Here is a 24,120-nt window from a genome sequence, read left to right as displayed (position 1 = left end):
AAGGGCAGCTGCAGTAAGAGGAGATCACAGAAAGATCTCTTAAAAGTTGTCTGCGGTATGATGTTTCAATCACCGTAATAAATTTATTATTATTTAACCTTTCATTGCCTTCACCTGAATTTAGTATAATTACCTAGCAGGTCAGGGACAGAAAATAAAATAAAGGCACTCCTTATATTTAATGGGATACAAAGTTTTAAACCAGTGGGACTTACTTGTGTTGGAAGGTGCAATTTGGAGCTGCTGAACCAGAGGATTCAATAGTTTCCCAGCTTTTAATTTATTTTTGCTGGTTCTCCGCCGGCGGCCACTTGGTGGGGCTGAGTGAAGAAAACCCATGTTGGGTGGCAATGGTTTGCCCAGCCGGACGAACAAAGCCTCTATCTCATTCTTCTGTTGAGTCTGCAGTTCAGCAATTTCTTTCATGTGCCTAATAAAAAATAAAATAAAATAAAAGGACCTCATGCTAGCTACTTGTCTGAGAAAATGCCAGACCCAGATTTCATTTACAGTTACAAAGAAAACTCCAACATGTTATACAGCAAGCTATTCCTCATCCAAGAGAGTGTACATGTGTAAACACGCTACATATGAAATGATATCTAATCCTGTATGCACAGACATGAAGAAAATGAGTTTCAATCCTCTGCTCTAAATTTGCTCTTCAAGTATTAAGTTATACAGAGACTCCTGTAGAAAGAGGATTTTTGGAATCCAAAGTGAACATGATTGGTTTGGAGACAAGATCTGAATTTAACTCAAATGTTTCCAGTACTTCTGTCCCTTCAAACCAGTGCCCCAAAAAAGTTGTCTCTAGAAGTATAGTTAATTTAACTGGGAGAAGCGCTGCAGGAAAAAAAGCAAAAGTAAGTGTTTAAATTAACAGTGACAAAAGAACCTGGATGGCCATGTTCTTTATAATGCAAGATGGATTGTATCTAAATACCCTTTGAACACACATTGACTTGTTTTCTATAACACTCTTATATTCCAAGTTAAATTCTAACTTCACAGTAAGATTGGGAACCACTGCTCCCATTTTTCTCCCATCACATGCTTAGAGAAAAAGAATCATGAGTAAATGGACAGGTCTGAGGACTAGTCATGTGACAGAGTTTCATTTCAGGCTCACCACTTCACACCTAGGGCAGTAGTTGGGCTATTAACATTTGACTGCTCAGGGGTCGAGTGTGAGATGAGCTGGATGTCTCCATCTAGTTCCTATTGGATAGGTATCTACTTAATGAGTCCAAAGGCAATAGTTGAATTGAAATAAGCCTGAACTAGCCTCTAACCCCAAAGATTACCCAGGGCCGAGGCACTCTGGAAAGGGTATGTGGGGAAAGAGCTGCACTACTACTATCTATCCCATGCCAGGAGAATTCATTCTTTAGGGTTTTCAATCCAGCACGTTTAGGGATTATTGCATTTACTTTTAAAAGAGAACAATGCCACTGAGAGGGAAATGGCACCCATTTTGCACAGCATAGCAGACATGAAGCACTTCTCCACCTTGAATAAACTGAAAGGTGCTCGAGAGATGAGGTTAGTAATAACAGGCTTTCTGGAGTTTACTGCTCATGCAATCACCTCACTGAAGAGGTCATGTTATCTGTGACATACTATCATGTTCTATAGTGTGGGAATTACTTTTGGGAGACAGCACCATAAGCAGCATGCTAAGAGATGCTAATTGTAATTTAATTTACTATTCCAGATGCATTTTGATAGCAAGAAGTACTTTATACAAGGATACATCAAACTGCTTGGATGAGGAGAGTGAATTTAGATGTAAGCTGCAAAGACGACAATTTTTTATAACCCCCTGTGCTTATGATATACACAACCCTAACACTCCCACCCCCACCCCCCAAGCAGGTCGTCTTCTGCTTGTGTTTACATTAGAAAAATCAGGTCTTGTTTACTGTGGTTTTGCTAGAGGGCCCTACAGACCACTGTATATCTAGTAGGTTTATGACACCACAAGAGACTGTGGTCTTAGCACGTGAGTACAGGAGGGTTTTGGTTTTTTTTGGTTACACTTGTTTAAAACTGGGTGGTCTGTTTTGTTAACACGTATTTCATTAAAAAAAGCTTTTCAGGTCTTGATATTTCATAAAGCAGCAAAAAAGGATACAAAAGCCACTTTCCCCAGACCCATTTTGCAGGTGACATTCAAAGCTAGTTAGAAAAGAAAACAAGCAGAGATAATTAAGGAAAACTAAAAAAGGAGGATCCGGTTATTGGTGACTCTGACTGAAGAAGGTGCCTGACAAAAAGAAAAACATTTTGCTTAGGGAGAGACCCAAATCCAAACCTGGCTACAGACACTGCCAAAATGTAGGTAAATTTGAATCCAGATCTGAACTCTGCAGCTCAGAAACACTCCTCCCTCCTCTATGACAGGATCATGAATATTTCTCTCAATTAAATCAGAAGTTGTAGTTATTATAAAAACAAACTTTTTTAGTAAATGGGCTTTAGCAACAAAAAATATCTGCTTTTCGTATGGGGAAATCTCAAAAGGTCCAGCTAAGTAACCAGATTATTCCTGATTATCTTCTATTTGCATTGAAGTAACATCTAGAGCTCTCAGATTGGGGCCTCATTGGGCTGGGTGCTGAACAAACATAGGGACATTTCCTGCCCTGAAGTTAACTGAGTTCTTTGATTAGGAAATTGGGGCTGGACCCCTCAGTGAATTGGTTCTCTCTGGCTCAGAACACACACGTATAGGCTTTTGAGGTATTTTGGTATTTTCACGTCTAACTGGAACTAAGGCCATATCTATGGTGCTGCAGCTCTGCCGCTACAGTATAGACACTTCCTACATCATCTGCATGGGGTTTTCCATCAATGTAGTTAACTCATCTCTTCGAGAGGCAGTCGCTAGGTCAACAGAAGAATTCTTCTGTCAACCTAGCCATGTCTACACCGGGGCTAGGCGAACCTAACTATGGCGCTCAGGGCACAACTTTTTTCACAGCCCTGACGTGTGCAGAAAGGCCAATCTATTTTTTTAAGTGTAGACCAGGCCTAAGAAATGCAAAGGTGAATAAAAAGAAACGAATGATTAAGAAAAGTTTGGGTTCTGTAACTGCCACCATGTGATTTGGGTTCAGTATGAATTTTGCAGGAAGGGGTGGTATTTTTTCCTGAATGAGTTTACTCATTGATGCTGTACACACACAGCTGTTTACTATGTGTGGAGATGATTTTTAGGTAGTCTAAACATGTGTCAAGTATCCAGAATTGTTTTAAAATCCAACGTACTTTTCTCTCAGGTTCTGCAGTTCTTTCTTCATATCTGCATCTTCAAATTCCGAGTCATTGTCGCTGCTCATGTAGGATGACTGCGAGTGGAAGGATGTTATATTGATAGTGGGGATTTTTGTTCCCTGACCATTAGGCGAATCAGGGCCTGGTGAACTAGTCTTTCCAGATCTTTGCAGAAGAGAAGCTGGCTTTTTTGTGATGTCATTGACTGCAGTACTGCTCTGCGGGGACAGCTGAGCAGCAACAGACTTCCTTCGGAGAGACTCGTCACCAGAATCACTGGAACCATGGTCAGAAAGGACATCAAGAAAAGATGCTGTTCGCACTCGCCGTACTGATGTTTTCAGGTCTGGGCTTGAGGGAAGCTCATCCAAATAAACATCTGGTGGAGCAGAGTACCTTAAGCAATGTGGCGATGTTAAAGTTAATTCATCGTGGGTACTGATCACTGAAAACCTGCCAATAGTTTTGGCTGGTGTACTATTATCATGCACTTCAGACTGTTTTCCATAGGAACCAGGGTCTACAAAGTCATTCCTTTGAAGGTTATTTATCTCCCTATCTGTTGTAGAAGTCTGTATTAAGTTCTCTGTAAGTGCAGATGAAATTTTGATCTTTGCCTCCCTATTCCTTTTAGAAGTTTCCATTTGTTCAGGTATGGTTGATGATGCAGGAGCAACCTGGAAAAAGAATGAGGGAGATTAATTTTGAGTGTAAGTGTAGCAGACAGGCATACAACTATTTATAGTTTCACATTACCTGAAGACCTTTTGTTCTAACAGCAGAAGTTGAAGAAATGTTTGCAGCTGAACCTGTTTCATAAATTGGAAAAAAAAATTACTGATTACATGTCTGGATGGAAAGGTTTTAGCCTAAAAAAGGGAAAGCAACACTAGATTCAATATCCATTGTTAAATAAAATTTGCATTGGAACAATGCATAAGTCAACAGCAAATCTATATAATTTAGACCATAATTAGGATATCAAACGCAAGATTTACTAAAGATATTTTAAAAGCCATACTGCAGGTACTATAAAATACCCCTTAGTAGAAATTCAGACTCAATGCAATGATCTGGGCAGTCCAGATAAGGATAGGTCTGAAAAAGTTCTGAAGACAAAAATCGGATGGAGATTTAATTGTGTACTGTATGCAGAGCTCAAGTTACAAAGGTACTTTTGAGGTCTGCAACAGAGAAATAGATGTCTGAACATGTCATTGAGCAGTGTGCATAAGGCAAGCAGGATTGGACCATAACTGGAGAGTCTTTTTTCATATCCTTCACTCGGATCAAATTTGAACAACATGTTGAAGGTGGTAACTACAGACTCAAATAATGGTCATTTGGACCACAATAGCACTATATGAGAAGAAAAATATTTTCCTGATGACATATAAAATAGAATTTAACCTCCAGGCCATTATGCTTTTTCAAAGTTAAACCAATGAATGGAAATTTTTCAAGAATGCAGAGTGAACATGAGGTAAGACTGTCATTTCACAGTTCTGAAATCATGAAATATATGCATCTCTTTATGGCATATTGAAATTCATATTAAAACCTAGGGCAAAATTCCCCTCTCCTGGTTTTAGACTGGGGCAACTCCAGTGACTTGAATGAAATTTCCAATGATTGACAGCATTCTAAGAATAGCATCGGGCCTCCTTAATATTTAAGTTAGGAAGGGATACTTACCCTACAGCGATGGGGTTCTTTGAGATGCGTTAGTCAGGGTAAATCAACTGAAGGTGCACACATGCCTCCTGCATGTGAAATTGAAGGTTTTTTTTTTTTAAATGGAAGTGTCTGTCAGGGCCATGCATGTGCCCTGTGCCTCCTTGTGCAAGGGCATAGACCCTTCCTCAGCTCCCTCACAATTCAAGGGCTGTGTTACCATGAGGACTCTGAAAAGCTAAGATGAAGGCTGAATTGTGGGAGTCACAGATCCATAGTGACAACATTTCAAGGAACCATGGCTACTGTAAGGTAAGTAACCAGTCTTTCTTTGCGTATGTCAGTGTGGAACCCTCTGTGGGCCACTGGTGAGCAGAATCCCCCCGGACAGTGGGAACTAGGAGTTACAGCTGCATCAGTCAAATAGCAATTGAAGAACAGCTGACTCGCCTGAAGGGTAAATGTTTCACAAGAGTCAGTGGGTTGCTCCATGTTGAATCATCTCAGAGGCTGGAACATTCCTGAAGTGGATGGAAGATGCTGCTTGTGTGCCAATGGAGAGGCTCACCAGCCAACTGAAGGCATTTGGAGATGTTCGTGGTGAGATGGTTTGGTATTTCAATGGGCTGGATATAGTTACAAAGAGGCGGTGACACTGCCTAAAGAGCTTGGTCTTGTTAAAGTAACAGAACAAAGCTCTAGACACATCTAAAGTATGCAGCTTCTTTCTCCAGCCAGCAAGGTGATTCGTTGGTTCAGGTGGAATTTGGAAACCACCTTAGGGATGAACATGCAGTGTGGTCTCAATATCACCTTGTTCCTGTGGAAGGATGTGTAAAGAGCTACAAGGGCATGGAGCTCACTAACGGTCTGTGCCAAGGTGGTAGCAACCAGAAAATTCATCTTGATGGTAAGGTGGTGTACAGTGGTTCAAAAGGAGGCTCTGTGAGTTTTAGGAGGACAGTGTTGAGGTACCACATGGGAGTCGGGTCACTAACCAAAGGGCAAACATGAAGAAATTTTGATATCATTAGATGAGAGAAGACAGAGTACGATTGTACTGGAGCATGGCACACTTACATTGCCACAAGGCAGACCTGGAGAGAGCTAAATGCCAATCCAGCCTGTTTCAGCTACAGCATATAGTCTAGGCTCTTTGGTATCGGAATGTCTACTGGTTCTAGGTGTCACTGGGCTACCTGTATTGAGAACCTCTTCCTTTCTGAAGGGGAGATCATCCTAGTGGATGGCTTCCTGCTCTGTATAAGAATTTCCTGAATCTGTAGGGAGCAGTCTCTGTCAGCAGTGTTCAGCCAGCCAACCCCCAAGCTATCAGGTGCAACAACCAGGCACAGTATCTGAGCTTGGCTCTGAAATACTATGTCTGCGCAGATTGGGAGGTGTATAGGAGACTGCCTGGATATCCGCAATAGGTCTGACAGCCAAAACTCTCTCTGCCAGGAAAGGACTAATAGTGTGATTATAGACTCATCTTGCCTGATCTAGGAATCGGTGGAAAGGCATATAGCAGTGCTCGAGACCAATGGAGGAGAAAGGTATCTGGTAACAAGCCCAGGTTCATGCACTCTCTGAAACAGAAGTTTGAACATTTGGTGTGGTCCTCTGTGGCAAACAAGTCCATTATGCGAGTTCCCCATTGACTGAATATGATGGACTTCCAGAGTGAACACTCATGTCTGGTTATCGGGTGTTGGCTCAAGAAGTCTGACAGGTTGTTGCTGACCCCGGGTAGGTGAAGTTCCTACAGGGTTATCCCTAAGAGGTGGGAGGGTCCCAGAGCTCAGGCTGCGGCCTGAGCCCCTACATAGCAATTCATCAGCCCCTTAGCCAGGGCCCTTCAGCCCCAGTCAACTGGTATTAGCCATTGTGGGTGTTTAATTGCAGTGTAGACATACCTAAGGAGTCCTAGTTGAAAGAACAGGGACAGGATGTATTCTAAGGCTGTTACAGTCTCCTATCAGTGAGTCATCCAGGTATGAGTAGATGTGGATTCCATGCCTCCATAAATGCACTGCCACTACTGCTAGGCATTTTGCGAATACTCTTGGTGCTGTGGAGAGTCCGAAGGACAGAACATTGCATTGTTAATAGTTGGGCCCCAGTGTGAATCTTAGGTACTTTTTGTAGGCTGGACGAATAGCTACATCTCTACCCCGATATAACGCTGTCCTTGGGAGCCAAAAAATCTTACCGCGTTATAGGTGAAACCGCTTTCTATCGAACTTGCTTTGATCGGCCAGCCCCGCCCCTCTAGAGCACTGCTTTACCGCGTTATATCTGAATTCGAGTTATATCGGGTCACATCATATCGGGGTAGAGGTGTATATGGAAGTACATATCCTGCAAGTCAAAAGCCAAGAACCAGAATTGTACTTGGAGAGATGGCGTATGTATTAAATGAGTCTCTTCAGGTCTAGGATAGGATGAAGGCACCATTTCTTTTTCAGAATGAGAAAATACCAGGATTACAGCAATGCTATATTCATGAACATGCAGACTTCAGCATTAAAGAAACCCCAACTAGTTCAGAATGCTGAAGCACCTCTTACCTCAGCAACACAGGCTACCACGACCATGTCAAAGGACTCTCCACTGACCGCAGGGGAGAGGATTCTCTGCTTGAAGATGGGGAAAATGTATGTCCCAGTGATAGTGAGAAGGAATATGCCTCCTCCAGATGTGGTGCTGAGGAATATGGGTTCTCTCAGTATCAGGATCTATTCTGGTACCATAAGGTGCTTCAGCACCAAAGAGTCTTGGCTTTGCCAGAGATGCCTCCTCTGAAGTAGGGGTCAACACTGAGAGGTGCATCACTGGAGCTGGGTGCCGGAGGACTCCATGTCATAGGCTGCTCTGTATCACCAGCTCTCAACAACAAGCAGAAGCTTTACATGGTCTGTCCTTGTGGGAGGACACTGAGTTCTGCTTGGAGTTACCCCTCTTGGTTCTGGAGGTGTTGGTATTGGTGCCAGGTCTTTTCTCTGCACTGTCTTCTCCACAGAGGTCTTTGGTGTGACAAGTCTGCTAGACAGGGTGCTGGATGACACTGGCTCGTTGCTAGCCCAACTCTGAAGCTGGTCTCCTCAGGTTCTGAGGAGACCCTCATGGACTGCTCCAGGAGATGAAGCTTAAACCTGATGTCTCGTGACTTACACATCCTAGTGGAGGATGCAAGGCACACTGAACATCTGCTCAGTATAGTGAACTCACCTGAACAGCAGGCACACCAGCTGTGTCCATCTTTCAAGGTAATTAGTCCAACAGGGCTTGGAGCCTGTAGGTTTTGAGGCCACCATGTCAAGCAGCTCTGTTTGCGTGTTCTTGCAAGGGGACTGTACAGGAGGAATCTAACTGTCAGTGCTCAGTCCAGAGAGGCTGATGTATATCATGACAGTTGTATGTCAGAGTCAGAAGAGCTGTGAAGATTTGTGGTAAGTTTTTGTAGAAAATGTAGCCAAAGCCAAGAACTGGTGGGGTCAAACACTTCACTGGTTCCATGTTGCTGCCATGGGTGGTAAGAAGGTACTGAGGGAGGGTTGTGGTTACCCCACCCTTTACACCCTCATAGAGGAGCATGAGAAAGCACAGGGTGCATACGTGGCCCCAAAGGACACTAACTAAAAAATCCTCTAGTCTCACATGCACGAGGAGCATGTGCACCTACAGCAGGATCCACACTGACACATACTTGAACTGTGTGTTACTCTAATAACAGCAGCAGGAAATGCGGAACTGAGCTAAAAGTCTCCAGAATGCTCCATCCTTAAAGGGGACAAAATCTTCCTGGACAGGTAAATCAGATTAGTTACACATTCTGAACAATTTTAGTATGGACTGCTGTGAAAAGTGCCATAGAATCTATCAACAGCTTAGTTGGAATGAAGTATGCCTGCCTTGATAGGCCTTCACAGTCATCCTCAATGATTCCTCGAGAACCCTATGGACCGACTCTTCTCTGCAGAGCCCACAAAATCCTGCTATCTTTAAGAACTCCATCCAGTGGGATAAAGGAGATCTGGCTGGCTTTCTGCTCAGCCTGTGAACTGCGAACTTCAAAACACTGTGGGAAAAGTACAGCTTCTCACAGGAAGGCCTCTGTACATCACCCGCTTGGAAAGACCTGCATTGCTTATTTACAGTATTATGTTTAATTCTGTTCATGAGACTGTTTGCTTTTTGTAAGTTTGACAAAAATGGCGGCAAAACCAGGTTTATTTTTTGTTTTGTGACAGCACCCAGCAGCCCAAGCCAGGTTTAGGTCCCCATTGTGCTGGATGTGGTTGTGAAAGTTTCCCAAGGAGAGTTAGTAAAAAGGGTGCGTGAGTAAAGATGCACACAGGATAGTAAAGAAATAGCATTGATGTTAACAATTCAAACTAGCTGTCACCGGTAACTACCTTTTCTGCTCATTTACCCACCTCTCACTTCTGAGGAGCTGACACCGATGCTAGTCGTTTCGGACTTTTCCAACTTTAAGCAAAAGGAAACAAAATATAAAAGTGAATTTCAGTTTAACCACCCACCAAACAGGGATATAGTGTCTCTGGAACTTGCTTCATATTTACAGCATATCTTAGCACAGAGTTAGTTGATATAGGAATAAGTATTTTACATTCCTAGCGAAATTTGCCACCCATCTTCTTTTTCAGCCACACCTGGGAGGGTGATCGAGGAGGAAGGTTTTAGGAGAAGACTGCAACATATACTAGTATGGAACATTTGTAAATATGCACCGAGTTCAGCTATTCAAGTACATACTTATCAATGAGTATCTTGTGCTTTTTCAACCAGATTACATCCTAATATATATGAAATTTCTATTAAAAGTTAAGTAAATTACAATACAAATGTGTTATGTATCTTTTATTCTACGGCACACAATCTAATTGGGAGCACTCAATACTGTAATGTCATTTATAATCCTTTCTATAGCGAATGAGCCTTCAGTACTTTAGAAAACTGGTTTAGTAACATACACAGCATACAAGGAAACACTTTCATCAGTTGCTTAACTGCTGCCACCTCTCTGTTGAAACGTGGCATGGTTTTAATACTTTGTACAGTGAATCCAATTGAAACTACATGGGGGGCAGCTTTATATTTGGTTGGGGGGATATAACTAACTCCAGAGTACTGCTTTCCAACTAGGTTAAACATCTCTGACCTAGGAGAAAGTGCTAGGGAATTGGTAGTGATTCTAGAGCAGTGTTTTTCAACCTTTTTTCATTTGCGGACCCCTAAAAAATTTCAAATGGAGCTGCGGACCCCTTTGGAAATCTTAGCCATAGTCTGCAGACCCCAGGTTGAAAACCACTGTCCTAGAGAGTTCATGGCCTCAGCGTCTCATCTGAATGAATGCATCTCATTTTGCTCAGGGTCCTTTGTCGGGACACTGAATCATTAATAATTCAGACTGCCTATGGAAGGAATCATCAGCACCTTGCAGCACTGAGGCTTTTCCACAGCAGTCTGCCAACAAAGTGGTGACATAGCCTTCTCCTGCTGAGCTTATGAAAGGAGGCAAGATCCCATCTGGAAGAGGTATAAGCTTTATGCTATAGAGTATCCAGCACTAGCTGGAGTGTTTGAGCAAAGTAAATGCCCACAATATGTTTAAATAGGGTTTTAAATTAAGACTGGTTTAAGAAGGTAGCTACGATGCTCTACACAAATGTCCCCACTTTGAATGAAAGTTGCACAACTGGCAGGCAAGCAAGCATACAAATCTTGTGTTCTGTGCCCTGGGGGCAACTCACTTTTAAAGTGATGGGACTATAGACCATGTCTAGGACCCAAAGTACTTTAGCAGTCTGCTAGAAATCATGGAATTAGTCACTGGGGCATAATGGAAGACAAGAAAAGACGTTTATCCTAGCTAGTAGCATGATAATGAATACTAAGCACATTTATATTTATGGGACACAATAACTTACCTGACTTTAGTTAAGTTATACATAGCTTTTCGGTTCCAGTTCACCTATTAAACTGACATTTCTGTTACAATCATATTGCTAGTATCTACATTCGCTGAAAAAGAAGTGTGCAGAAGTGATGGAGGGCAGGTAGTCAATTTAAATAAATACTTGCAAAATGATCTTGGCAAATTGGAGAATTGGTCTGAATTCGACATGATCAAATTCAGTACAGACAAGCGCAAAGTACTGCATTGTGAATTGGATTTTTCCTTCCCAACTACAAAATGGGGAAGAACTGTTGAGGTGGCACTAAAGAATCTGGGGGTTATCATGGGCCAAAAAATTGAATATGAGTCAGCAATGTGATGCAGCTTCATAAAAGGCTAATAAGATTTGGGGCTGTACTAACAGGAGAGTCGTATGTAAGGGTATGGCTACACTTGCAGCTGTACAGCGCTGGGAGTTAAACCTGTCTTCGTACAGCTGAGTAGGGAAAGCGCTGCAGTCTGTCCACACTGATAGCTACCAGCGCACTATCGTGGCCACATTTGCAGCGGCACTGGGAGCGGTGCATTATGGGCAGCTATCCCAGCGTTCAAGTGGCTGCAACGTGCTTTTCAAAAGGGAGGGGTGGGGTGGAGTGTGACAGGGAGCGTGGGGGAGAGAGTGAGTGGATTTTTGGAGCCGACACTGTGTCAGCAGCTGCCTTGCAAGTTCCGACCCCCTCCCCTACCCCTCTCTCACTCACTGAAAGCAAACAGCAAACAGATAAGCAGCCGCTCCGAAACGGACCCCCCCCCCGCGCCTGCCGCACTGCTTCTCTCCTCAAGCAAACACTAGCTGTGGGCGTTCCAAAGGGAGCCCCCTGCCTCTGCTCATTCACAGCAAACAGTGGCTGTGTTTGTTTTTTTGATAAGCAGCTCCGGAGCCTGGAGTTCACAACAAAACAAAGAGAGGCATCACAACAAAACAAAGAGAGTAATCTTCACTTAAAAGGATTATGGGACGCTTCCAGAGGTCAGTCACAGCGTACTAAGATTATTCCGTTTACACTGGTGCCCCAGCGCTGCAGCAGCAGCGCTATTCTCTTTATTCCTCTCATGGAGGTGGAGTACAAGCAGCGCTGTAGCCACGGAGATACAGCGCTGTATGTGCCTTGCCAGTGTGGACGGGGAGTGAGTTACAGTGCTATAAAGCCACTAACAGCGCTGTAACTCTCAAGTGTAGCCAAGGCCTAAGACACAGGAGGTAACTGTCCCTCTCTATTTGGCACTGGTGAGGCCCCGCCAGGAGCACTGTGTCCAATTCTGGGCACCACAATTTAAGAAGGATGTGGACAAATGGAAAAAAGAGTTCAGAGGAGATCAACAAAAATGACAAAAGGTTTAGCAAACCTGACCTATGAGGAAAAGTTGAAAAAACTGGGCACGTTTAGTCTTGAGAAAAGAAGACTGCAGGGCAACCTAATAGTCTTCTAATATGCTACAGGCAGTTATAAATTGTTCTCCATGTCCACTGAAGGTAGGACAAGAAGTAATGGGTTTAATCTGCAGCAAGGGAGATCTAGGTTAGATATCAGGAAAAACTTGCTAACTATAAGGTAGTTAAGCTCTGGAACAGGCTTCCAAGGGAGGTTGTGGCATTCCCATCATTGGAAACTTTTAAAAACAAGTTGGACAAACCCCTGTCAGGGATGGCCTAGGTTTACTTGGTCCTACCACAGTGCAGACCGCTGGACTTGATTTCTTGAGGTCCCTTCCAGCCTGACATTTCTATGATTCTATGCATGAATTAGGAACAGAGAATAATATACAGAGGCCAAATAGGCAGACATCACCCTCTTTCCCCTATCAAGGCTTAGATAAATGCTCAAAAAGGAGTAACCTCAGTTATCAACATCACTATGAATATATTTAACATTCTTAAACCACCATGACTTATCACCTTTCTCAGCTCTCTCACTTTAGAAACAGGATGTAAAAAAAGAGAAGGAAAAGACTGAACTGAAAGATTATACCAATTTTTGAACCCAAGAGCAAAGTTTAGTTTTTTCTAATGAATGGCTAGTGAAACACTTGTGTGAGTCAGAATACATGTGACAAATTGAAAATAAAAGCAGTGCTGCACTATGGAAAGCAGTAAACAGAGAACCCAGACAGAAAGTAAGCTACCAGGGCAACAAGCAATATAGAAATGCTTATAGATAGAAGTATCTGCATATCCTACCATTGGCTCTTGGATTCTGAACTCTGTTCTGCTGTGGCCAGTGGCTGTAGCATTGTTCAGCATGGCAGACGTTTCCATGGCTGCTGGATTTATAGGTATAAAAGGCACAGTCAGCGCCTGACTAGCCAATACAGGGTAAGGTGGCATTGCAGAAGGTACAAGTGACACACATTGATCCTGAGCAGCATTAGCTTCCTGGCAGGTGTCGGGGACATTAAGGCCTGGTTCTCTTAAATCCAATACAAGTGTGGGAATTAGTTCTTCATTCAAAGGCGGTAAGCTAGCCAACTCACTCTCACCCTGCTCTAAGGGTACAAAGCTGTCTGGTGTCCCTGCTGATGCAGCAGACATAGGAACACACTCTTGGTACAGTAAATTGCGCAACTTCTCATCGAGGCTTTTTATTGTGTCGTCAGCAAAATCAACTCTGGGTGGCCCTTCTCCATCTGACTCTACTGCACAAGGTGGCTGCAGTGGGCCGACGCCAAGGCCAGCGCAGGTGACAGGCTGGGACTGGGTCAGCATTGTATGTTGCTGGGACACAGCTACCGGTAGCTGGGGAGGACTTTGAAGCTGAGAGCCTGTCAGACTTAGAGGATCAGACACAACACCCCCAGGAAGCAGCTGGTTGACAAAGGAATGCTGCATTACACCAGGCTGACTGGCCTCTGACACCTGGGGGATCTGTGGCGCAGGCTGGAGTTCCAAGACGACGACATCAGAGAGAACAGGAACGGGACAGAATTCGGCTCCTTGTGCAGGAACTGTTAGAATCGAGCTGGGTGGCCTGACAGTACAGCATGAGATCTCCAGATCAGGAACACAAGTGTCTTCATCCATCTCCTGCAGCGTTTGCAGGGAGGATTTTGGAGCAAGCTGAGCATCAGAAGGCCCCTCTAGTGAAGCTGCATTGTGGGCAGAAGCATCAGGCTGACTGGGCATTACCAGGTGTAGTGGAGGATATTCTGGTTGACCTACATTAGCAACCAACTGTTCTGGGACATATGGAGCAGTTCCTGGTAGTGGTGCAGCTAAAATTTCTGCCTTGGTCTGTAAAACAGCTGAAGACACTGCAGCAGGAACTTGTGCCAAAGGAGCAGGTGTTCCACAGGGGCTGTCGAATACACTTGTTTGACTAGGAAGCTGGTGACAAAAGAAGACACTAGGTGTGTCTGTCACTGCAGAGCCCATTTGCTGATCATCGGACTGTTCTGGATCTATAAGGAGTAAAAACACCAATTTCACCTTTTACAGGCTATACAAAGTGAACCATATAAAGTAACCGCAAAATTTCTTAGTCAAGTTTAAATACAGCAGGCCCTGGACTGCTAAATGTTTTCTGTTAGAAAACTACTGACCCAATATTCAAATAAAGATCTCAAATTGCAGACTACAGAAAATATTTCTGTAAAAAGGATGCAGCCTATGATAAACAGCTATGAATAGAACTTAAATTACATGCCGAACTTTTATCAGACTTTAAGAACACTGGGACTTTCCTCTAAATAATCAAAAAAGACTGTCTATCTTTTCGTTTAAATCTATAAGCTCACATAAAATGTGTGATCCTACAGAAAAACTCTTCATGCTGGATATGATATATCCATTTTGAATGGGTATTGTGTATTGCACTCCATTGGCTATTAATAGCAATAATACACTATTTATGAACTACCTTGTTTCAGTAGCGTGGTAAATTGAAGTTACTAAAAAGGTCCATATCCTACATGACTTTTTAGACTCCAAATTATGTGGCTGATACTGCAGGCTCATTTTTCACTTGTACAAAGTTCTTAAAGTTCAAGCACCTTTTGGGGCAAGGCTCCCATGCTATTCTGGACTACAGTGGTGCTCCCCCAAAATCCATGGCTGATGAACAACTGAGGTAAGTGTTGCCCTAAGCTGAGGAAGACACACTCTTGAATGATCCCCTCTTTGTCTGTGGCCTCCGAGCGAGTGGTGATGGCAAAGATCAAAACCAGAAGCAAGCATCATTTTTTGCTGATTATTTTGGCGCCATGTGTAATTTATGAATAACTTTTAGAAGAAGAAACTTATTGCAGGCATTTGTTTGGCCACACAGCTTTGCTAACAACTAAAATCAAGCCACTGTATTTCCTCTGGTTACGCACACACAGGCGTTGTGGACTACAGCAGTTTGAGGTGCAGGGAAGTAATTCAAGGAGAACTAACAGTGCCAGTGTTAGCATTTTTGGCATCCTTTACTGGTCAGCTTGTGAAGCAACAACACACACAATACTTTTCATCCTCTGCCTCCCACCATTTTGCAGCTAAAAGAAAACAATCATGATGAAACCATGGAAGGATATAGGAAGAACTGACAGAGCTGCCGCTAAGAAGACAAGGTTGATGACCCACACCCCCTGTTCCCTGAGATAAATGAAAGCTTTAAAGTTCATAAATACCTGGACCTTCCGCCTGTTTACTCTGAGGAACTGCTGGGGAGAATTCTGGTACCTCCTCAGTAGGGTTTTCCACAACAGGGCATATAATAAACCACCTTTTTCCAGTATGTAAAACTAATTGTGAAGAGCAAAATAAAGGGTTAACATTGTATTTATTTTGGAGCTATACGGTACTTTAAGAAGCTGATAGGATCCAAATCACACTTATTCTTGACGTGAAACTCCAACATTTTAGGAAGAGACACGAGTCTCTACAGTATTCATGGAGATTAAAAATAATGGCTCTTACTGGACTCCCATAGCAAAAAAGTGATCTTCTTGGGATGGAAAGAATCCTCTGCCTTTCAAGTGACTGTACTAGAGTGGGACCCAAAGCCAGATCCAAAGCTCACTGAAGTTGCTGGAACGACTCTCTTTGATTTAAATTATGTTTGGCTTAGGCTTAAAGTGAACTAATTGTACTGTAAAGAAGGTTTTTGTAATAAAAAAACTGTTTTATGCAACTTACTTTATCTAAGAGTGGCCAGCAAGTGTGAACTACCTAAGAGGAGCCAGGCAGACTGCATACACCATTGTTTGGAGGGACATCATTGTTTGGGAGGGACACCATTGTTTTCAGTCACCGAAGCATGGCATGTGGCCCCAAAGAGGTTTTACACACACACAAAAACTCAGAGAAGTGCCTGGCAAATAGAGGTGTGTGCAACATATGACCAAATGCAGCTTGGAAATGAGGTTTAAACAGGATATGGTTTTATTCCCTTCTCCAGTTTATAGAGGGAATGAAAACCGACACTGATACCTTCCCTTTCTCTGGGAAAGAGATAATATACCAAACATATCCAAAAGAATAAGACTTCTCACTGGTAAGATAGAATTGGCTGAAACTTCCCTGGTTACCAAATTCAATTGCATCTGCAAACATTAAGGCTGGAAGAGCCAATCTCTGTTAACTTCCTTTTGCAAGCGGTTATTATTGAGAACAAAGAGTACATTTATGAAAGCCTCGTCTCTTCCTGCTCAATCCCACTTCCAGTTTAGAGACAGTGGGGATCATCGTCAGTTTGTAAAATTTGTATATTCCTGATGCACCCAAACACTGGTTTAATCTATTTTAGCCTTGGCACTTCAAGGCTGCTAGTGGCAACTGTGTTTTTTACCAGGCCTATATTTTCAGGACATATTCCAGTCACCTGTGACCGGTGGAGTTATTTGAGACTGCTAAACTTCTGGACAGTTTAATATTTCCTATACATTGCCTGATAGTTCGAGATTCAATTTGTATTCAAAAGCACTTTTACCATTCTGCTGATACATGGGTGTCTTCACTTGAGATTGCCGATTCTCCTGTTTAAAACAAAAAAATATGTTTTTAATCAAGCACTAATGCAGGAACATTTTTCTAAGGAATGTTTATGTTGCAAATCTTAGTTGAGCAGAGGCTGTAAAACAAACAAAATACAGTAACTAGATTAAGAAAAAAAATCAGATTTGATATCAAGAAACCCCCATTTATTTATTTTTTTTAAAAAAGGACCCGACACACAAGATTCTTACTTCATTCATTTCTAGTCTAGAGGCATCTTGCTGGGGACTTGTTCCCTGATCAGAACTTCGTTCTCCTTCTGTATCTTCACTGAGCATATCTTCTGCTTTATCAATAATATCTTTCATTTGTTCAATGAATGTCTCTTTCTCAGTCTGCAATATGAATTCCTTCTCTACCTGTAAAGAGCACATTAAGATAAACCACTAATGGCTGTAGGTCAGTACTCATTGTATGGACTTAACTAGCTGGAAGTTTGCATCTGTGTACGGAGAGCACGTGTATCATTCTTCATGGGAACTAGACCCTAAAGAGACAGTATTCTTATTTGGCCTGAATCACCCCCTCACAAAAAATTAGTCATTCTCTGGGCCTGGTGGGTTTGATGCAAAGTGATCAAAGTTGCTTGTGTGTGTAACACGCAACATCTTGATTCTCATCCCTCCCCAGAGAAAGACTTTGTTACAGTAAATAGACATAAAAAAGCCGCCCAGAGCCCCACACCTACAAAACACAAAGCCTGGCTTACAGGTGTGCTTAATGCCCAAAGCTCCCAGGGATTTCATTTGGGACTCTGGAAGCTCAGCCCTCTCTGAAAAATCAGGCTCAGTGCACCTGAGATCACCTTCCTCTCAGTGGCCAAGGGACTGGGCGGGTAGGTTTGGTTGCAAAATTTTGTTGCAAGCTGTTAGGAACCCAGTGCAGGTAATTGCTCAACAGGGGTCTGGTCCCTTGATAAGCCAGAACTGGAAGAGGATTAGGAGAAAGTATCTCCTAAAGAAGCCGGGGCTCCTGATCTTTGGTACAGCAAGGGGACAACCCCTCTTCCCCACCCCCTTAATCCTCCTACAATGAGAGGGCGCTGGGGTTCCAGCAGTGGTACCGGGACAGGTGAACAAGGGGAGGGGCTGATCTCAGCCCCCCCTCAGGCGACCTGGATTAAAGTAGGAAGGAGATCCTGCGCTGGACGAGCTATTGTCTGATAGTTCCCAGATGTGTTACTAAGGAAAGTTGTGACCTGTATAAATTGCATTTCTGGAGTCTTGTCCTTCTTCCTGTGGTGTCCTGGCCAATCAAGGTCATGCTTACTTTTCAGATGTTAAGCAAGGCTGGTGGCACCACCCGTTAAGGTTGCCTGACACTTCCTTTTATAAGACCCTGCTTTGAGTGTTTATAGCTTTTCCAAACTAACTGATTGGGCTGAATTTTCCAAGCTGGGTGTCTTTTGGAAAATTTTAGCCAAAATGGTCAATGGTTTCTGGACAAGGAGAATGGGATTTGGATGAGGAGCCAGGTTTGGGGAATGGCCAGGATTGGGACAAGGTCAGATTGGAGAGGATTCAAGGCAGAAAAGTCTGTGCCCATTAGAGCCCACTCCAGGGCCGCCCAGAGGGGGGGCAGGAGGGGCAATTTGCCCCAGGCCCCGAGCCCCACAGGGGCCCCCACCAGAGTTTTTCGGGGCCCCTGGAGCGGGGTCCCTCACTCGCTCCGGGGGGCCCGGAAAACTCTTGCGGGGCCGGGCCCAGGAGCTTCTTCTGCTCCCGGTCTTCGCCGGCGGGGGGTCCTTCTGCTCGGGGTGGAAGGACCCCCCGGTGGCGAATTACCACCGAAGACGGAGCGGGACCTGCCGCCGAAGTTCAGCTCGGTCTTCGGCGGTAATTCGGCGGCGGGGGACCCTTTCCTTCCGGGACCCACCGCCGAAGTGCCCCGAAGACCCGCGGCGGGGACCCCCCTCTGCCGAATTACCGCCGAAGACCGGGCTGCACTTCGGCGGCGGGTCCCGGTTCGGGGGTAATTCGGCAGCGGGGGAGGGGGGGGCGCGGGTCTTCGGGGCACTTCGGCGGCGGGTCCCGGAACGGAAGGGCCCCCTGCCGCCGAAGACCCCGGGCCCTCGGAATCCTCTGGGTGGCCCTGGCACACTCCCTTCGAGAGCCTGGACTAGAACCCAAGATTCCTGAGTCCCAGCCTTCTGCTGCTGCTAGCAAATATCTGTGAAACCCACAGGCAAAATGTCTCTCTCATACCTCTCTAGTGCTCAGCCACAGAGAGGGATGACGATCTACTGCTATCAGTTACTCTAGTAGCTCAAGTGGCAAAGGTCTGCGTGGTTGATCTAAAGGTGTAAACCCTGCTGATGACCCATGTGGGTGTCAATATGATGCTATGTGACAGAACTGGTTTTTTCAGTTTGCACTTTTTAAAACCTAGGAAATTACACAAACTATACTAAAAGAACGTTATCAAAGTTGCAAAGTCAAGCCCTCAGCAGTTAGGAAATGCCAGAATTAAGGCTGCCTGTGCCACATGCATAATGCATTAGGACACAGGCTTTAATTACATGATCTCATATTTTTTTCATAGCAATCTTAATTTTGGCATTCCTGAGCTTTAGAATGCTTGACTTTGCAACCTCAATAATGTTCTTTTAACACATTATGTATGTGTGTAATATACATATAGTTTATGCAACTCAAAATTTTAAGTGTCTTTTGAAAGTTCCTTCGCAAATAAGGTCTTACCATGTAAGTAGCAATTTCTTCTGGCGCATCACCATCTAAATCAAATTTAAAAGTCACCATTTTGTGATTGTGTGTTTCCAGCTGACATTCCACCATCTTATCCCCTGTGTTACACACCTATAAGAAAAGAGTAACATTGATCATTATTTCTGGCATGTCCAAGAACAGAAGTTCAGCCCAGGACAAAGAGGTTGTACTTGCATTTAGAATGGTCAGCTTTGGTCTGCTCGACTTCTCCTGGCGTGATCGAATGCGTGTAGATTTCTTATGTTTCTTTGAAGGCTTCCCTTCTTGCTTTCCACTTCCAACCACTCCTTCAAAGCTGTCACTCATCTCTTTACCTGAAGCAACATCGGGACTCATGTAGCTTTATAACAGGGAAGGAAAAAATACCCACATGGGATGTGGATGTGGAAAGAGGAGAAGAAAAACAGTGACTACAGGAAAACAGGGGATCTGCTTTGTAGTACACTTTTGAGAGCAGCATGGATGGCCCCAATTCAGCACGGTCCTTAAGCATGTGCATAAGACAACACATGATGTCCCTTGCACAATGAAATCAGGGCCTTAATTTCTACTGAGAATAGCCCCTTTTCTTCAGGGGCCCTTATAGTCTGTCTTTGAACTGCAAGGGTCCCCCAAACTTATTTTCTTACCCTTCTTCAGGTTCTACTCTCTAGTGGCGAAGGTACATGTGTGGCCTTCTCTAGAAACCATCACCTTATGTCAGTCAAAGATGCAGGGAAAGGGTCACACAGGAGAGTGACATGAGATACAGAATACAACTTCTGCAGCTGCAGGGCATTTTACTACCAGGCACTTGTTCTTAGTCTGTGAAGGTACAACAAAATTCTAATGTGGAGAGAGGACCTGAGGGTATTGCCCTTGGATGTGTTCTGATGCAAGCAGCTTTTAATGTTGCCATGGCTAGGAAAATTAGTTTTTCAAGTATCATAGCTAACGAGGCAAAACAAAATTCGAGAGAGATTAATCACGAAATATTTGGCGCCCTTTCCTATAAGAGACTGTAGAATAGCATAATCACTAGGGATGAGTGAACTCACTTTGCCTAATTCAATCATACCCAAGAATTATAGGTCTGAAAGTTACTGGAGCCTGGAAAAGGTAAATTCCACCTTCCATGAAACACAGAAAAGAATGGATAGCACCATAAAAACACCAGACAGAGATAGTGTCCTGAAGCCTTAAAAACGCTACTTTTCCTGCATGAAGGGACGAATGAGTTTATTTTCCTTCCCTAGGGCCTTCATGGTTTTTCCAATGGCATTTAGGGTAAAGCAGAAAACTCCTTGCAAGTCAGATGCAGTTTTATACCTCTCAGCCTGTATCTACTTGTGTCAACCAACAAACGTCATCCCCATGAGTTTGGGTCCTCCCTTAGGCTCACAGACATAAAAGATTGGATATTAAAACATTAATTAAGGCAGTCAGCCAAACAGCAGTAGTATTATGGTAGTACCTTAAGGCTCTAACCTGGATTGTGCTAACCATGCTAAAGACAGAGCTGGCCTGGTCTATACATTAAATGGATAGAATTTTTGCTATACTGGTATAGGTAAAGCAGGACAGCCCACCCCCTAGCATGAATGCAGTTATATCAGTATAGAGGAGCCTGACACTGGTATTAGCTCTTGCTGGGTGGAAACGGGAATAACCTCTAGTGGTGTAAGGCACCTTTATACTAGTATAGCTGCACCCACACTAGGGATTGTGCCTCTTTACCTATTTTGATAGAGAAAAAAAAATCACACATCTAACCAAAATCGTTAAGGAGCACCTCAGTTGTGCGTAGACCAGGCCTAAGACAGAGCCCCTGATTCAAGGAACTTATGGTCTGTTCAGATAAGATAGACCAACCCAAATAGCTCAACTTCATGTATGTAACTTGTTACTTTCCCCAGACCTATCACTTACTACCTCCAATCTGTCCATGTGCTACCAACCTAACACTCCCACCCTACATCCTGCCCCAGCCCATTATAAAGGCAGAGCTTCAGGCTCAGGCTTGTGAAGGAAGGGAAAGAAAAAGTGTCCAGAAATAAAAAAAATTCACATTAGAGAGATTGTAAGGATACCTTTCACAGCTCAGTGTTAGTGTCTGCTGTTTTTCCTGTATTGCATGCTCCTAAAATATAAAACAAAGTAATTTAAATAGAGACATCAGACATCTAATATATTGTATTTGCATATGAAGAAACAGGACATTATGTAGATCAAGATTTTTGGTAGAGCAGTTTTGGGGGCATTTAGAAGGATATTTTCTGAAAATAAGATTTTAATCCCACACCATTTTGTTTAACTCATTCTCAGAACTTGGAATGCCACTAAATTGTTCTTTTCTATCTACAGTTGCTTTTGTCGTCAGCATTTCTTTTGAAACACAAGCCAACATGGCTGTTTGTATACAAGTCCTGATATTAAAGCCCACTTTTGGAATCGAGTTAGTTAATAATTTAGTTCTCCCATTGCTCACTCGGCAGCAGAAGAGCAGAAAACAGAGAAGATCTTACATAAATCAGCAGTTTAAAAAGAGCTCACGGCATAGAACAGTGTTAGTAAATTTGGAATCCATGTGTCATTACCTACCTGATATTATTTAATGGATCCAAAATTTGACCTAACCTTGTTATTTTTTTGCAGTATCCTACAGTAAAGAAATGCATACAGCAGCAACATGTAATATTTCCAGTATGTTTTGCTTATTCTTGAAAAGTGCATGATGAATTTGGAATAAAGGAGAAAAGAAACACTGACATACTGGGCTGCCTACCACCCTCTTCTGCCTTCTCCACAACGGACAGATTTTCCTTTAAAAATAGTTTCCCACTGTTGCTATCACTGCTTCAGCTCCACAGTGGCAGTGCTAGTAAAGACACCGTGCCACCTGTCTCCAGGGCTCTATGTACGATGTACTATAGGCCTATTCTGAGCAGAGTTAGAGGAGATGATGCTTAAAGCACCAATGGTTGCTGGAGCCTTCTGGCACTCCCACCAATGGAGATAAACTGGTGGTAGCAACAGCAAGACATTTTAACCAAAAATCCCAGTGTAGCCACATGTTCAGGAATCAAGTCAAACCAGATGATCCAGTTGTCCCTTTTGGGTTTAAACTCTATGATTCTAAGGGTATGTCCACACAGTAAGCCTGGATCTGTGGAACCCAGGCTTGCAGACTTGGTGTTTCCAAGTCTGTGTTGAGCATCCACACTGCATTGTAAACCTGGTTGATAATTGCTGGACCTGGGCCTCATAGTCGGGTTAACACATCCATATGGCACTATGCAGACTTTCTGACTTGGGTCCGCGACCACAGTGCAAAATGATAGGGCTTGGACTCAAGTCACAGCAGGACTTGGGCTCTGATCCACCTCCTTCACAGGGTCCTATGATCCAGGTCATGAGTGCTTGCTGACCTGAGTCAGATTGGTGTGTGTGTGGACAGAAGGGGGCTTGGACTCAGAGCAGACATATCCAAGTTCCCTGAATCCTTTATGACTGCCCTCTAATGGAAAGAGAATCTGCAGAGCGAAGTTAAAATCCGTAAGCCTCTAAAGGACACGAAGCTCATGTTGGCTATTGCTCATGGGTCTATACGCCAGTTGTGCCAAACCTGACTGCTTTCTCAACAAAATGAATGAACAATGAGATCACAGACACAACGTATTTAGATTTTAGTAATGCACCTGATCAAGTGTTTTACAAAAATCTTACTTGCCTGATCAAATCAAATGGCCAGGGATCTGAGTGCTGTCACACAGATTCAAACAAAAGATAATGCCAGAGGGAAGTGTTATGGCAAAATGATAATGAAATGAATTGTTTTGAATTACAATAGATGAGTCTGATATGAAACTCTCCTTACAAAGGGTTATACCTAAGAAACCCGTCACAAACGTATTTCACAGTATCTGACATCAGCACAGTCATCAAGGGGTACTTGGATCAATTTGACCCTTATGTGGATGGGGACACTCAAACAATCCAGCTCCAGTGGACACTGGTTATAGTTCAACCTAGATGAGGAGTTCCTTTGTCTTGCAGAGCAGATGGACAACAAGGGCTAGCACACAGGCTCATGGAACAAACCTGTGCCCTGCATGGAGAAAAGTGGAGCCATGTGATAAGGACAGGTATGGCTTTAGGATGGGGATTTCCCAGTTGAGAGTACAGGGCAGGGAGGGTTCAAGCAAATCTGGGGTCCTTTACAGTCACTCAATTGGGTCTCCAAGCCTCAAGAATCAATGTGCAAATCTTTCCGCCAAACCGATCTTCTCCGTCACGTGGGGAACGGAAGGCCAAGGGAGCTGGATCCCATGAAGTGAGAATGGGAACAGGGAGTTTATCCAGAGCTGCTGTGTGTAGATGGAGTTGGGGGAATAGTGGATGGGGGTTTCCAAAGACATGATAAAAAAATGAAGAGATATCCTTGTGCCTCAGGGCCTCTAGTTGCCATTTCAGTTCTCTCAGAGAAGCTTGTACTTCACATCATGTTA

General features: G+C 43.6%; 1 protein-coding gene across 12 annotated transcripts in view; it reads right to left on the bottom strand.

Moving 5' to 3' along the window:
• Nucleotides 1–24,120, bottom strand: part of WNK2 (WNK lysine deficient protein kinase 2) — a 172,406-nt gene that overhangs the window by 33,985 nt on the left and 114,301 nt on the right. For all 12 annotated transcript variants that reach the window (XM_045024209.1, XM_045024212.1, XM_045024211.1 and 9 more), the window contains 11 exons: nucleotides 21,703–21,752; nucleotides 19,808–19,973; nucleotides 19,607–19,723; nucleotides 17,099–17,266; nucleotides 16,843–16,888; nucleotides 15,542–15,655; nucleotides 13,116–14,332; nucleotides 9,393–9,444; nucleotides 4,036–4,088; nucleotides 3,274–3,956; nucleotides 216–430 (listed from right to left, as the gene is read on the bottom strand). In XM_045024209.1, coding sequence (XP_044880144.1) covers nucleotides 216–430; nucleotides 3,274–3,956; nucleotides 4,036–4,088; nucleotides 9,393–9,444; nucleotides 13,116–14,332; nucleotides 15,542–15,655; nucleotides 16,843–16,888; nucleotides 17,099–17,266; nucleotides 19,607–19,723; nucleotides 19,808–19,973; nucleotides 21,703–21,752 — 2,881 coding nt within the window. The remainder of the gene's footprint in view (nucleotides 1–215; nucleotides 431–3,273; nucleotides 3,957–4,035; nucleotides 4,089–9,392; nucleotides 9,445–13,115; nucleotides 14,333–15,541; nucleotides 15,656–16,842; nucleotides 16,889–17,098; nucleotides 17,267–19,606; nucleotides 19,724–19,807; nucleotides 19,974–21,702; nucleotides 21,753–24,120) is intronic.

The sequence above is a fragment of the Mauremys mutica genome, chromosome 7, assembly GCF_020497125.1.
Source record: "Mauremys mutica isolate MM-2020 ecotype Southern chromosome 7, ASM2049712v1, whole genome shotgun sequence".
NCBI classification, from domain to species: Eukaryota; Metazoa; Chordata; order Testudines; family Geoemydidae; genus Mauremys; species Mauremys mutica.
Note: the sequence above shows the minus strand (reverse complement) of the source record. Positions and strands in the feature narration are given on the sequence as shown.